Source organism: Leucopleurus acutus (genome assembly GCF_964270905.1).
Source record: "Leucopleurus acutus genome assembly, chromosome: 9".
In the NCBI taxonomy this organism is placed as follows: domain Eukaryota; kingdom Metazoa; phylum Chordata; class Mammalia; order Artiodactyla; family Delphinidae; genus Leucopleurus; species Leucopleurus acutus.
The window spans coordinates 65,029,980-65,046,510 of NC_139144.1; the positions used below are offsets into that span (position 1 = coordinate 65,029,980).

A 16,531-nucleotide genomic window follows, 5' to 3' on the forward strand; every position below is an offset into this window, starting at 1 on the left:
AGGAAAACCTATGGTTCTAATCTCAATACATTTCTTAAAAACTCTATGCAGGGCTTCCCTGGTGGTGCAGTGGTTAGGAATCTGCCTGCCAATGCAGGGGACACAGGTTCAAGCCCTGGTCTGGGAGGATCCCGCATGCCTTGGAGCAACTAAGCCCACATGCCACAACCGCTGAGCCTGTGCTCTAGAGCCGGAGCTCTGCAACGAGAGAGGCCACAGCAGTGGAAGGCCCATGGGCACTGCAACAAAGAGTAGTCCCTGCTTGCCCAAAGACCCAATGCAGCCAAAAATAAATAAAATAAATGTATATATTTAAAAAAATACATCTTTGTTGATATGTATACATTAAAAAAAACTCTACGCAAAAATCTAGGATTGAATAACTTAATTTTCAGAAACTCAAATGAAGTTCTTGAACACAGTCTATATCTTTTTACTTTCTTATTTAAAAAGTAATAAATTCTGTAAACTCCTTTAGAGGAAGTGACATTTGTGTTGCAATAAGTTGGTCAAGTTCAAGAAAATCCGATGTAAGACAGTACCATAAACGAAGGAAGTCTTTCCTAACTCTCAAATGTACTATGTTCTGATCTTTCAAGATGCTTAGCACTGAAATTATTGTTCCTGTTTTATTATATCTGGATTTCTGTGCCTGAAATGCAACAAGAAGAAAAACTTTTGTTTTAATTCTGGACTCCTTCCACATCATAAAGTAGGCATTCTATATGTTGAAAAGAAACAGTATTGTTTAGGATTGCTATTTTGATATGGGTTATAATAAAAATGGTAAAAAAGTTTTATGTTATTAGTGGCTTTTATTATTGATGTATTATATCCAGTATATCTAAAAGGAGAGTACAAAGAGAACGTACTATCCCTTCTTCTTGCTATGCTAAATAAACTCATTTAAAAAGTAATAAGGTAAGAAAACAATGAAGAAAATTACTGAGATTCAAGTTCATAAACTAATAACTTGTAGCAAAGAATTATTTGAAATTATATGGATGATATCAGCGGTTGATAACTTGAGTTTTTAAAGTATATAAGTAGAAGAAAACACAAAATATAACCCTTTCGAAACCTCTCTGAATATTAATAAACTCAACATAGTAAACCAAAGTAATTAATTTAATCTTAGAAAAGTTTTGATAACATATAGTACATTCCATAATGGAATGTGTGACACAGAAACCAAATTTATGGTTACCAAAGGGGAAAGGGCTTGGGGGGGAGGAGTAAATTAGAAGTTTGGGATCAGCAAACTACTACATATAAAATAAACGAGGTCCTACTGTATAGCACAGGGAACTATATTCAATATCTTGTAATAAACTATAATGGAAAAGAATCTGAAAAAGAATATCTTTATCTATCTATCTATCCATAAATAAATATATCTGAATCACTGTGCTGTACACAAGAAACTAACACAACATTGTAAATCAATTATACTTCAATAAACCAAACCAAAACCAACAATGGAATGTGTGCTCATTAGAACAGAACTCATAAAAATAAGTTTATTAGAAAATGACCTTCAAAAAGCTTTGTGGTCAGGTTTTATACTTGTGAGCTCTTTCAAACTTTAACAGCTCCCATGCTAGATAAACTATAACACATAAAAAGAAGTTAACTACCCAATCCCATTTATGAACTAACTAGTACAAAACCCTGAAACAAATGTCTCTCAAAAAGAGACAAAAAGAGAAAAGATACCTAATTTCACTTATGAATACACATAACAAAAGTTTTAAATAATAAACCAGTGACAGGGTGGGATAGGAAGGGTGGGAGGGAGATGCAAGAGGGAGGAGATATGGGGATATATGTATATGTATAGCTGATCCACTTTGTTATAAAGCAGAAAAAAGCAACAACAACCCAGTAACAAACTAAATTCAATAGTATAATAATCATCTGACATGACTGAATCAAATATATTCCAAAGATCAAGTAATAGTTATCAAAGGGAAATGATAGGATCACAGGTGATTGTATTCTCTTCTCCATACTCTTTGGTACTTTCTCAATTTTCTATAATGAATAATATCTTATACCTAGAAGAAAACAAAGATTATTTTTTAAAAGTTACATGTCCCAAAATAAAAGAAAGTGAAAGTGTGTATAATGCTACTACATCTTTAGAAGAAATGAACATGGCATATATTAAGTAATATTTATGAAGGTAAAATGAAAATTATCTATTGGAGCAAAATCATAATGCCTTCCTATTTTTTTCTGTAGTTAGCCTTCCTCATTCTATGGCTGGGAGGGTAAACTAGTGAGTAAGTTATACAAACTATTTAATGCTATATTCTCCTCCTACTCCGGCTATCGAATGAAGTCATAATGTATAAATGAGTCATGTGCAAATCAAGGTTAGTAAAACATTCTAAAGAATTAGTCATTGGCTTAATGAGCCATTTAAAGGTTTGAAAAGGAGGGTCAATTTAGACTACTCAAAAATGGAAGTGAAACAAAAAAACTTGGAAAAATATATTTCTAACATACTCTCATGGCTGAAAGTCATTTTATAAAAGCCCTTGCAAATCAAGAAAAAGAACTCAGATGGTTCAGAAAAGAAGAAAATAAGTGACCAAGTTTTTAAAAAGTTCAACTTCAAAAGTAATAGAAATATTAATACTTTTTTAAAAAGCTATCATTTGGCAAAGATCAGAAAAAAAAAGATATCTACTCCCAGGAAAATACAGAATTAGGTACTTAAATATACTGTTGGTGAAAATATAAATTGGTACAACCTTTTCAGAGGGTAACCTCTGGCAGCACATTCAAAAGGCTTTGATCAAGCAATTCCATTTAAACAATCATGGACACGCACAGATGCTACAAGAATGTTCACTGATCCATTATTTATCATAACAGAAAGTGAAAAGCAATCTAAATGTTCACCAATGAAGAACTTGCTAAATAATTAATGATATCCGTATATAATACCAAAGACAATATAGTCATTAAAATAAGTATAAGTTTATTATTAAGAAATAAATTAACAAGTTAAACATTGTTTTAACAAGTTAAGAACAATGTTATAGTATGGTCTCATTTTGGGAAAAATGATACTTAATAGTCATACGTACAGAAGGAGAAAGGAGTACATTTACTAAAATATGGGGTTTTTTAGGTGGTGAAAATTGCAGATTACTTTTTTTTGCTTATCTAGATTTTCTAATTTTATATCAGCATATACTATACCAGAAATAAAAAGAGAAAGAATCAAAGGGAAAATTAAGTTTAAGATAGGTAAATAATTAAAAATGGAGAAATCCCTTGTAAAAAGCTGGATCTTAATTCAGGTACTCATGAGTCCTTAATCTTCAAAACTCCCCTAAAGCTAAATCAAATGATTGGAAATCCACACCTGTGGACCCCGTGAGTTAATTTTGAAATATATAATGAATCACATGATCTGTGCTTGTTCTAAGTATACTAGAGGGGACTCAAAAGTGAGTCAAACAGATACAGCTTTATCCTTTACAATAACTCATGTTTCTCATACAATTTTAGTGAAATTAAATCTCAGTAATTGTAAATGATATATGCCAAGCCTCCAAGTGTGCTACCCAGGTCAGCTGAACCATCTACAATTATGACAGCAGGCATGCAGGGATTGGGCTGGGTACTGTTTTCTAGAGTGCTAGGTACTCAGGTTAAAAACTGTTGCTCAGAATTTGGCATAATGCTGGACATTTCTCATTCTCTTTTTAACTTTAAGAAAGATATATGATAAAACTAGTCATTCAGTTTTTATCTCCAAATCTGAGGGCTCAAATGGAATACTGTTTAGAGATCATTTTTAAATGTATTACTTAAAATGAATAATATACTATATGAGAACATCATGTCTAAAATAAAGTTGGGAAAAGAATAGCTTTGTTTATTATATACACTGAATGTATATAATTTCTTTTTTAATCTTAATAACCCAGGTGGATATTAGAATAGTATACTGTTGGAATTCTCCCAAAGTGTAATTATTTAAAACAAGTGAAATGAAAAATAAAAACACAAAAACAGAACATATTCTAATATGATACCCTGAAGGAAACAGGGGGCAGGAGAGTTTTTAGGTGAATCTTCTCCACTCTAGAGAACTGGAAACTAAGGCTTACAAAAGTGAAATTTGTCCAGGGCTAAACCATTAGAATGTGGCAGTGCTGAGATCTGAACCAAGGATTTACCAACTACTAAACTCAAACATCTATTACACGACCCCATTCCCTTACAAGATTGTCTAGTGGTCAGATCACAGATTAACATAACTTGTTAAAGAAAGAAAATACTGTGTATCTTTACTAGATAAACCACAATATTTATATTATGCAGAGAAAAACAGAACAATAATTATGGATCAGTAGATATCGAGTTCCTTCTCCTGCCAAAACTAGGAACACATGACAATATCATGCATGGTACACAGTTGTGCACAAAAGACAAAATAGAATAAATTATTTAATTAGCTTAGAAAGACAAAATTTTTAAATATCAGCAACACAACACCTTACTAAAGAAGTAATTCTCATTCCCAACTGGAAGCATGCTTTACTCAAAAGCTTCAGAGAGAGCTATAATCAGACTGAATGCTGGCTCTGCTATTTATTAGCTAAGTTCCTAACCAAGTTGATAGAAAATTACAATAACTACCAGCTGTACTGTGTTTTAATGATTAAATTAGGTAAGCATGCAGGGCACACTTGGACATAAGTAGATACCTCAATGTTTTAGTTCCTTTTCCCTGGTTACAAGATAACAAGGCAGTGCCAAATTAACCCAAATGCAAATCTGTTTCTAATTGTTTTCTAGTTCTAATGCAGTGTAGCCCCCTTTTATCTTAGGGAACTTCAGTGGGTTTCTTTTTTGTAACATTTCACTATGCTTTAAAGCTAGGTTAGGTTCTCAAACTTTTCCTATCTTCCTCTATCAAAGTGTCTCATTCCCTTAGAGAATGAGAACGCGAGAACGCTAGAACGCTAATGGTGTGACTGACAGAGAAATCAAGATAAACTGACAAACTGTTCATGGGGGAAGACTGACTGTATAATAACATGATGATTTTTTTTGATGGTGTATTCGGAACCCAGACTCTGAGTGGGACATTTGAGGTAAGGTAAATGAAAGGGCTGTGCCACGACAGGGCTTCAGAGGAGATACAACAGAGGCAGGAAGGATGTTGCAGGAACCCACATCATGTTAAACCTCTGACCGTCTACTTCCACCTAATTATAAGCAGGAACTTGCCAAACAAATTAAGTAACCCTCCAATCAACTGCTAAACAACTTTGTAATCTATTAGCACCTTGAAAATGAAGAACATATGTTGAAAAAAAGTAGACAAATGGCATTTACATCTATAATGGCAGAATACTGTCATACTTGGTTTAAATTTCATAGGTTAATGGTTTTTAGGAGAGGAAAAAAATTTTCTCTCTATCCTTCTAGATTCTTGCCTGAGATCCCCCGTACTAAAAAGACAGATTAACAGAAAAAAATTTCTTCATACCTACAAGAGCTCCCACGAAGATATGAGACCCAAAGACAACCAGGCAATTGAGGCTTACATACCATACTGAGCTAAGGAGAAAGAGGTAGGAGTCTGGGGCTTTAAAGGGGAGGAAGGCAATTCACAGAAGAGGGGAAGAGCAAACGTTTGGTAAACAAATATTTGTCCTGCTATGCAGATAAGTCTCTCAGATGAAAAATGTGATCTCTGGTAATAGCTCTCTTCCTGGTACAGGACCCCTTTCTAAATTTTTAGGCAGTTCAGGAGGAGGCAAAAAGCCTTTCATGAGTCTGCTGAGTCTTGACTGCCTTCAGCACCAAATAATCCACATGCCAAAATGGCACATTTCGGGGTGGCATATTCTGCTCCCCTTCAGGTTTAAGAAATAGATGGTAAACATAAAAGTGCATTAATAAGGAAGGTAAATAGTTTAGAAATGTAGCACCGTGCCATAGCAGAGGGAGAAGTCTGCCACCTGCTGACAGAAAAACAGGATTGTATAATTTCCCTGATGGCTGTTTTTTTAAAGGGTGAAAACCTATCAGGAAAGGTTCATGACATTAGATTTCAAATTAGTTATTACATGAAGATATAAATTACAACCTATAATTAAAAGAAGAATAAAGATTAAAATAGGATTTCAGATTCTCTGTATTTTTTTTAAATATATTTATTTATTTATTTTTGGCTGTGTTGGGTCTTTGTTGCTGTGCGCGGGTTTTCTCTAGTTGCGGCGAGCGGGGGCTACTCTTCGTTGCGGTGCGCGGGCTTCTCCTTGCAGTGGCTTCCCTTGTGGCGGAGCACGGGCTCTAGGCACGTGGGCTTCAGTAGTTGTGGTGCGCAGGCTCAATAGTTGTGGCACACGGGCTTAGCTGCTCCACGGCTTGTGGGATCTTCCTGGACCAGGGCTCGAACCCGTGTCCCCTGAATTGGCAGGAGGATTCTTAACCACTGCACCACCAGGGAAGTCCCTCTGTATGCTTATTAATTTAATAATAATTATTAATATTAATAATTATTAATTTAATAATTATTTTAAAAACAAGTAAAATAGGAATATATGGAAATGATTTAACATAAATTATAGGGAACATTCAAACTGCTGTGAAAAATTAAGGATAACTCAAAACACTTGGCAAAATTATAAAATCTGTGGGGGAGGGAAAGTGATTTTCCCTCTATCCTTCTAGGTTCCTGGCTGAGACTCTGCTGTAATAAAAGACAGATTGAGAAAAACAAGTTGAATAACATATACAGTATACTTCCTGTATACATGAGAGATACCCAGGAAAACTGAGTTAACTCTCAAAATGGCCCAAGCCATCGCCTTAAATACCATCTCTAGCTAAAGACAAAAGATGCTGGGCAGGGGAAAGCCAGGTTTTCAGGCAAAGCTCAGTAAATAAGGGTACGGTTGTCATGTGGAGTTAAGACCTTTAAGAGGTCTTATATAATATATATATATTCAGTTGTTGCCCTCTTTCTGACAGAGAGAGGTAGACACCCCTACAAATGGAGATTTTCCTTATAAGTGTAAATTGTTCTTATCAAAGGGTAACTTGCTTTTCAGAGTTTCTCTTGTGTCAGCTGTTTTTTTTAAAAAAATAATCAGCCTAAAATAATCCTTAATGCCACGGAGGCATATTTTGGAGTTACAAATTCTGCTCCCTTTCAAATCCTGTAGATTTCACCTCTGCAATCCTCTTTCTGTCCTCCTCTTTGAACTGCTCCCACAGCAGTCTAGAGAGCATAGTCATTCTCTTTACTTCAGGCTTATTTTAATTCCTGCTCATCCAGAGTGGCAGGTTTGCCACCCCAAGGTGTACCTCTTTGGCATAAAGATTATTTCGAGATGATTATCTCAAAGAAACAGCAGATACAAGAGAAGCTCTGAAAACAGAGTAGAAATTACCTTTTTGTAATGGAAATTTACATTTATGAAGGACATCTCCATTTGTGTGTCTCCCTTTGTACCAGGAAGAGAAGATGAGTAAGCACAAGAAACATATTAATGGAGAATGCACTTAAATTTGTGTATCAACCCTAGGTCAGGCTTGCCATACTCCTCTTCTGTCGCAACTCTTAACAGGCTCCCACACAGTTCTTTTGTCTTTAGCTTTAGATGGTATAATTCTAAGGCATCCAGAAGTTACTCATTTTCCCCTGGTATCGCCCATGTGTACAGGTTAATGAACTTCCGTTTGTTTTTCTCTTGTTAGTTTGTCTTGTTATGGGGTCCCCAGTGGAGAATTTAGAAAGGTGGAGGGAAAATTATTTTCTCCTCCCCTATACTTCTCTCCTCCTGGTCCTAGTAATGCTAATTCAGTGTACCTCAGCTACCAGGTTATTCATACTAAAATACATTCCAGATCTTATTTATTTTAGAAAAACAAACTCAAAGGCTCTTTAGCAAATTAATTACAAACACCTGATAATAAAGATGCTTCTACAATGTGGTCCCAACACACTTTTTATAATGTTATTTCTTTTAACTAACCAGTTTTTAAAAATATATAAAATACATGCTCATGTTCTTTCAAACAGTATGAAACGTTAAAGGATGAAAAAGTTGAAGGCTTCCTCCACAGTCTCATTCTCCCAAGTTTGACTCTCACCAGCAACAACTATAAACAGCTTCTAATATAGTTTTTCAAGAATTTCCAATAACAAGCATATACATGTATCTCTTTTGGAACCACAACTGTCCTCCAACTTGCTATTTTCCCCCTCATTTGAGCCTCTGTTTTTTTAAAATTTTATTTTATTTATTTAGTTTTTATACAGCAGGTTCTTATTAGTCATCCATTTTATACACATCAGTATATACACGTCAGTCCCAATCGCCCAATTCATCACACCACCCCCACCCCCCCCCAACCGCTTTCCCCCCTTGGTGTCCATACGTTTGTTCTCTACATCTGTGTCTCTATTTATGCCCTGCAAACTGGTTCATCTGTACCATTTTTCTAGATTCCACATATATGCATTAATATACAATATTTGTTTTTCTCTGACTTCCTTCACTCGGTATGACAATCTCTAGATCAACCCATGTCTCTACAAATGACCCAATTTCGTTCCTTTTTATGGCTGAGTAATATTCCACTGTATATATGCACCACATCTTCTTTATCTATTTGTCTGTTGATGGGCATTTAGGTTGCTTCCATGACCTGGCTATTGTAAATAGTGCTGCAATGAACATTGGGGTGCATGTGTCTTTTTGAATTATGGTTTTCTCTGGGTATATGCCCAGTAGTGGGATTGCTGGGTAATATGGTAATTCTATTTTTAGTTTTTTAAGGAGTCCATACTGTTCTTCATAGTGGCTGTATCAATTTACATTCCTACCAACAGCACAAGAGGGTTCCCTTTTCTCCACTTCCTCTCCAGCATTTGTTGTTTGTAGATTTTCTGATGATGCCCGTTCTAACTGGTGCGAGGTGATACCTCATTGTAGTTTTGATTTGCATTTCTCTAATAATTAGTGATGTTGAGCAGCTTTTCATGTGCCTCTTGGCCAACTCGTTTGAGCTTTTTAAAATGTTAACTCATGCAGATTTACTTTTTTGTTTCCAAAGCTGCACAATATTTTATTATACAAATGCACCATAATTTAACCATGCACTGTTATTTATTTAACCAATGAATACCACCTCCAGAGTAAATGAAAGTGCCCATTTTTCTACATCCTCATCACTCTGCTTTCTCTTCTTCACACAGTAATTTCTGGCAGCCCCAATTTTCACTATTTGTGAGCACAAGACTTGGAAGTCTTGTGACTTGTAAAATTTGTAATTTTGCTGAAGGCAAGTATTTGAATTGTTTACTTCAATGGTTCTCAAACTTTTGCAAGCCTCAGAATCATGGGGTGGGGTAGGGTGGGGGGGGAGCTTGTTAAATGAAGAAAGTAAAAGGATCTAAGGATATGACAGCTTTTAGCCAGAAAACAAAATTCTTGAATAAATTAAAAATATTAGTATCTGGTTCAAGGGTGGCTGTCTGTCATGTAAATGAATTCACAACAAAAGCAATAAGCAAAAAAAAATTTGTAAAGCTAAAACTTTTTCAGGAACTATTATAGCTAATATAAAAATGCCTCACTAGATAAGAGATCACACTTTTCACTGAAGTTGAAAATGTGGTTAACTTGCTGCTTGAGGATAACACACAGGAAACATGACAAATGTGCTTTGAAAAGACAAAGTCATATGCCTGGTAGAAACATTTCCATACTTCCAAATTTGGAGATTCAAGATAACCTTGGATATTTTCTTTGCCAAAGTTAAGATTTTAATGTATTTTCCTTATTTGACAATATATTTTATTCAGATTGGACTAATCATGATTGCTACCCCTCAAATACCACCACATCCATCGAACATTACCCAATGTCATCTCCTGTTCCTTTGAACTCCACAAAGCCTTCTGTTGATCTCTCTCAAGACATTTATATTCATTCATTCTAGAAGTACTGTTAGGACTTTAGCTTTTAAGCGAGTTGTGACATATTTGGGAGATTAGCTTCTAAATCTCATTAGCATGTATGATGGCAGTGGTCATGTGCAGGAGTTGTTTAAGATCTAGATATTTCAGGTGTGAATGAATAAATCTTTACTCTTGGGGTGGACAGAAGATCAAAGCTATTCAGAATTTGTATTCTCTACTGCTGTATTACCAAATACTTGGAATAGTTGGAATGCCCTATTTTTCTACCAGCCTACTGACCACTGGTAATATTATATTATATACAGGTGTTTTCATTTGATTAAATATTGAATATTTACTGAATAGTCAATGATACGAAAAAAGAACGGGCACTGTGCTGTGGTATGGTAGACCGGTAATTACCTAATACACACCCTCCTCTTCTTCTTACTAATAGAATCTCAATTTTGTCAGAGGGTGGCAAGTTGCTCAATCAAAAAAAAAAAAAAAATTCCTCAGCTTCATTTACAGTTAGGATGACCATACGATACTGTTCCCTCCAGTGACATGCAAGAAGAAAGTTTTGCTTATTAAATAAGTATTCTCCTCCCTGCCTCCTCCTTTCTGCTGCCTGGAAGATGGAGATGTTGGCCAGGACTACAATAGCCATCTTGTGACCATGAGAAAAGCCAAGGACATTTCAAAGACCTCTTCATATCCTTGTACCCTCTAATTAACACCAGCAACTGCCTATTTTTTGGACTTCTCGTTACAATAAAAAAATAAAATCTGAACCGTTTAATAAAGCCACTGATTTGGGGTCTCTGTTTCTCTTAGTCAAGTACAATTAATAAAAAAGGGTGACAAAGAACTATGCACCAATCCAGACTCTTCAAGAATATACATTACAGTAAACAATATAAGAGTACATAAATTGCTAAATTATGAGAAATCATCAGGAAATGCCAGAAGTTCAGGGAATATGCTTCACAGAACAAATCAAGAACTCAAAACAGGTGCTAAAAGGTCATAAATTTCTGTACTGATATAAATTAGATGAAAGTTGAGTTATAGAAATATTTTAAAAGCCTATGTGATAGTGCTGATCCACTAAAGCAGCTGTTTGAATCTTGGTTTCTCCCCCTCCCTTTTCTAAATATATCTAAATATAGACTCAATAGTCGGCTTTCCACTTAGAATAGTACCCAGAAAACGTTTGATATTATCCTTAGAAGAAAGGAAGAAGTTTTTGTTAGAAGTTTATCTCCAGGAAGGAAACACACTGAAGTTTCAAAAACAGCACCAGCTATTTAAGGAATAACTCCTGATGTTCACAAGGAAGCCATAAGTACTTGACATGTGTTTAAATTAAAAATGACAATTTTAACTGGTTGGGGAACTTCCAGTGACAGTTCCATCCCTCCTATTCCTGCTGTCCAAATAATTTCCACCCTCTTTGTTGCTCTTTAGGGAATAGTGTTGAGACTATACATTTGTTCTGGTTTTGTGCTTCCATTTTATTTCATTTGTTAGATACTTCCACCTTGGGAGAATTCCCCACCCCTAAATTTATAGAGATATAACTCTATAAATATACATAAATTGTATTTATACAATATATACATATACATATGTCACTGTATAAATTTAAGGTATACAGCATAATGATTTTACATACATATATTGTGAAATGATTTTGCAGTAAGTTTACTTAGCATCCATCATCTCATATAGATACAATAAGAAAGCCAAAAAAAAAAGTCTCTGTTTGTGATGAGAACTTTTAGGATTTAATCTCTTAGCAGCCTTCCTATATATCCTACAGCAGTATTAGCTACAGTCATTACGTTGTACATTATAACCCTAGTACTTATTTATTTTATAACAAAGTTTGTACCTTTAATAAAGGATATGAGAAGAACCGAATAAGATTAAACCATCTCATCTTTTTTTGTCATTAGTTTTCTACTGGAGAAAAATAGGTAATCTGCTGGTAAAAAGTAAAACCAGAATATATTCTGGTAATACAAAAGAAACAAAAAAGAAAACAGTTGATATATAAAAATTGGAAAGAGGTGCCATTTAGTAGGAGAAATTAAGTCAACTGGACAGAAGAACAAAGTAAGTAGAGACAGTGCAGGGCTGAAAATAAGACATAATGTAAATTAAAATATGCAGAAATAAGTGGATGCTATAAATCAGTGAGTAGTACAGTCGGCCATTCATATCTGTCAGTTCCACATCAGCGATTCAACCAACAAAGGACTGAAAATATGTGGGGGAAAAAATTCCAGAAAGTTCCAAAAAGCAAAACTTGAATTTGCTGCTTACTGGCAACAATTTACATAGCACTTACATTGTATTTACAACTATTTACATTGTATTAGGTATTAGAGATAATCTAGAGATGATTTAAAGTATATAGGAGGTTGTGTATAGGTTATAAGTAAATACTACAGCATTTTATAAAAGGGTCTTGAGCATCCTTGGACTTTGGTATCCAAGCGGGTCCTGGAACCAATCCCCCATGGATAGCGAGGGGCTACTATTCACTCTTAGAGAGAGGGATGTTCCTTATTCCTTTAAAAAGGCATCTGTCCACCTGTGTTCTCTATCCTCTACCTTCCTATCTCCTCTAGAACTCAGCTTGATTTTCCCTCTCCCCCTCTCTCATTTTTTTTGGCCAAGCTGTGGGGCTTGGGAGATCTTATTTCCCCAACCAGGTACTGAACCTAGACCATGGCAGCCGAGTGCTAACCACTGAACCACCAGGGAACTCCCTTCCTCCTCTCTCACTTCTTTAAGCACTCGTTTTTCACTGCCATCCTGCCTGCCAACATGGTCACGTGCCAACCATTCAGAACCAAAACCAAACCAAACGTACACTGACGGCACAAGTATTTTTGTACTCAACAATCACTTTCTGGTCTTCTTCACTCCATTGTTCTTCTAGTGGCTGTCCAACCCACAAGGCTTTCAGTTAATTTTTGATCTGTGCAGACTGACACTTCTGCCTCTGCCCCTTCTTTTGGAAACATGTCCTGTTACCCCATCTCTGAGATCTCTGTTTTCTTTACTGAACATCCACTATATGTCAGTATTCTCAAGTTTTCTTTTTTCATTTTGCTGCAAAGTTATGGGTGAGAAATTATTATCATTTCCACTATTTACTGCCAAGAGGCTAGACACTTGAGAAAGTAGTTTCTAGTCCCAGTTTATCTTCGCAACTCCAGCACTACATTTTCAGTTGCTGTTGTTAATAATAACAGGTAATGTATATACTATATATTACTATGGGCCAATATATGGCAACAAATGCTTTTCTAAGCATTTTACTTATTTTAACTAATTTATGGACATTTCTACTTGGCTAAACAGGACAAAGTGAACTTATTGTTCCACATTGTCCCTGCCTCCTCTTTCTTTCTCCCTTTCTATCTTGGCTAATAATGTAGCCAGTATCACCATTTAGCTTGTAATCCCCCCCACCCCTGTGATTAATCTCTTTATTTAATGATCATAAATAATGATAAGCTCACAAATGATAGCAATTATGTCCACTGTGTTATTTCATGTAATCTTCACAACTATCCCATGAAATAGGTAGTATTACCATCTTCCAATTAATAGATGAAGAAACAGACTCAGAGGAGTTAAATAACTTGCCCAAGATCACACAGCTTGATAAATGAGAAAGCCTACATTCAAAGCTAGGTTTGTATGAGTCCAGAGTTTGTAGTGCCACTAAGTCCTGCTGATTTTACCTCTGAAATGTTTATCCTCTGATCGCTCGTCTCCTAGTCTAGACCCTAATCATCTTTCACAATGAATACTGCCAACAACCTCCTAAATTATTTCCTTCTTTCCAGGCTCTCCGCTTTCACCCTATCTTGTCTAAGTGATCTGTATAAAATATAGTTTTGAACATGCAACTATCCTGTTTAAAAACCTTTCATGGCCCCCTATAGGCAAAGCCTTTAGAATGGCTTTACAAGATTCCTTTACAATTTGGCCTCTTTGCCCACATTCCCCATCTCTTCCTTCCAAATACACATCTGTGGCTTCCTGGTGTCACAGTACTTAAGAATCCCCCTACCGGGCTTCCCTGGTGGTGCAGTAGTTAAGAATCCGCCTGCCAATGCAGGGGACCAGGGTTCGTGCCCCGGTCCGGGAAGATCCCACATGTCGTGGAGTGGCTAGGCCCATGAGCCACAACTACTGAGCCTGCACGTCTGGAGCCTGTGTTCCGCAATGGGAGAGGCCGCGACAGTGAGAGGCCCGCGCACCGCGATGAAGAATGGCCCCTGCTCTCCGCAACTGGAGAAAGCCCTCGCACAGAAACGAAGACCCAACACAGCCAAAAATAAATATAAAATAAATAAATTTAAGAATCCGCCTACCAATGCAGGGGACAGGGGCTCGATCCCTGGTCCAGGAAGATCCCACATGCTGCGGAGCAACTAACCCCGTGCGCCACAACTACTGAGCCTGCGCCCTAGAGCTTGTGAGCCACAACTACTGAGCCCACGTGCCACAACTACTGAAGCCCACCCTCCCTAGAGCCCATGCTCCGCAACAAGAGAAGCCACCACAATGAGAAGCCTGGGCACCACAACCAAGAGTAGCCCCTGCTCACCGCAACTAGAGAAAGCCCGCGCGCAGCAATGAAGACCCAATGCAGCCAAAAATAAATAAATTAAAAAACAAAAACAAATACGCATCTGTATATTATGCTGTAGCCACAAGACTACTTGTCCCTATGCCTGAATTAATATAACATTATGTATATATAAAGACTGACTGATTTCTATACTACAAACAATGAGCCTTAATTATTTTCACAAAGATGGCAAACTGTTCTTATAATGGCTTCATTGTGGATTTTGTGAAAGCATTGATTTTTACCTCTACCTGGTTTCGAGGAGAAGTGATAGACTAATCCACAGTATAAGTACATACAAGAAGGTATGGCAATGTGGTTTTTTTCCCCACATTTGTATTATACATTTTTGGTTTGGAACAAAAGGAAGCCACCAAAGTTTTCTATGCAGGACAGCAACATAAACAAAATGAAATTTTTGAGATGAAAACATTTGCTGCTATGAGTACAGAGATGGAGAAAGACTATGTAATAATAATCTAAGACTAATTTAACCCTACCGATAAACAAAACTATTGGCATATGAGATATGTGGGAATTAACATTTTTTTTTTTTTTACTTTTAATTATGGAAAAATATTTCAGTATTCAACCTAGGGCCAATAGCAAACAACGGGACAAAAAGTTTCTTTGATCAATTAGAACATATGATTGGGCTAAGTATTCTAACATGAACCTAAAATGATATTATTTAGTACAGCGGTAAACTGTCAACTGACTTGTCAAAAATACTTGACCCCAGAAGTTCACGCGTGTAGTACCTCATCCGGAGTATACACGGGATTCTTCACTCCAGGAAGTATATTAGAATGCAACTCACTGAGAAAACTGTCTTGACGAGTGGGCTCTAATTAAAAAACAAAACCCTAAAATCATCCCCAACTTTGGAGAAAATATTGCTTATAATGTACCTCAAGAGGAATTCTTCAAACACTGTCTTACAATAAAATTGGAAATAAATTTCTAAAACGTTATGTAAGAGGCTTGCGGGGAAAAAATGAACACGAAGGTACATCCCAGCAGTTTGAGACAAGAAGGAATAACATTCAAATACAAAATAAACTACTTTGAACTCCAGCTGGGTTAACTGGCATTCCTTTAATTAACCACTGAGAAGTTACACCTTGTCATAATCGAACTCATCCTACCCACGATGCAAAAAAAAAAAACCCCTCATCAGAATGGGATTGTTGCAACAGTTTGACGCGGGATGAGGGAAGGAGAAATCTGCCCAGAAACGTCCGTTTATTTCTCGAAAAAACGGGTTTTTGCAGCGGGAGGCAGCTTGTTTCCGAATCACCTATTTTGCTGCCTTTTTGTTTCAAATGGAGACATAACAAAGCCCATGGGAAGCCAAGCGCCACCGTCGAGGGTCCAAACCAGGTCACCTGGCCGCGGGGTGGCCGCACGCGGGGCGAACGGCTCCCCTGTGGGCCCCTCTCATTCCAGCAGCGGTCGGCATGTGAAGGCGAGGCCGGACGGACCACCCGCGGCCCCCTAAGCGCTCCGTAGCGACGAACCCCCATACTCACCATCTCGATGATCTTGGTCTTCCGGCCCGTCTTTCTCTTCAAGGTGAAAATGTACTGGGCCAACACCGCCCCCGCCACGACGGCGCACACGCTGGCGCTCGCTACCGCGCCCACCCTCGCCACCGCGGATCGGTCCATGAACGGGACCTCCCGCGCCTCGCGTTCCAAGAAAAGAGGTCGCTAGGTGGCTGCGGGCCTCGGAAACGCCAGCTAGTGAAGAAGCCCCGACGCCCCGCCCTGCTTGCATGAGCCCCGCCCCCAGGAAAGCCCCACCCACGAGCGCCCAGCGGCGGGAAGCCGGAGGGAGGAGGAGGGACTAGCCTGCGTGGGCGGCGAAGGTGGGGAAGCGGATCTTCTCAGAACCTGGGTCCGAGAGACTGAGGACAGAAAAGG

General features: G+C 37.4%; 1 protein-coding gene across 2 annotated transcripts in view; it reads right to left on the reverse strand.

Annotated features, from left to right (window-relative positions):
* NT5C3A (5'-nucleotidase, cytosolic IIIA) overlaps positions 1-16,316 on the reverse strand; it is a 40,639-nt gene extending 24,323 nt beyond the window's left edge. The window contains exon 1 of one of the 2 annotated variants that reach the window (XM_082846819.1): positions 16,139-16,316. In XM_082846819.1, the coding sequence (XP_082702945.1) occupies positions 16,139-16,276 (138 nt within the window). In that variant the 5' untranslated portion in view covers positions 16,277-16,316. The remainder of the gene's footprint in view (positions 1-16,138) is intronic. The other variant, XM_082846821.1, reaches the window with a different exon arrangement.
* Between the last annotated feature and the right edge of the window lie 215 nt (positions 16,317-16,531).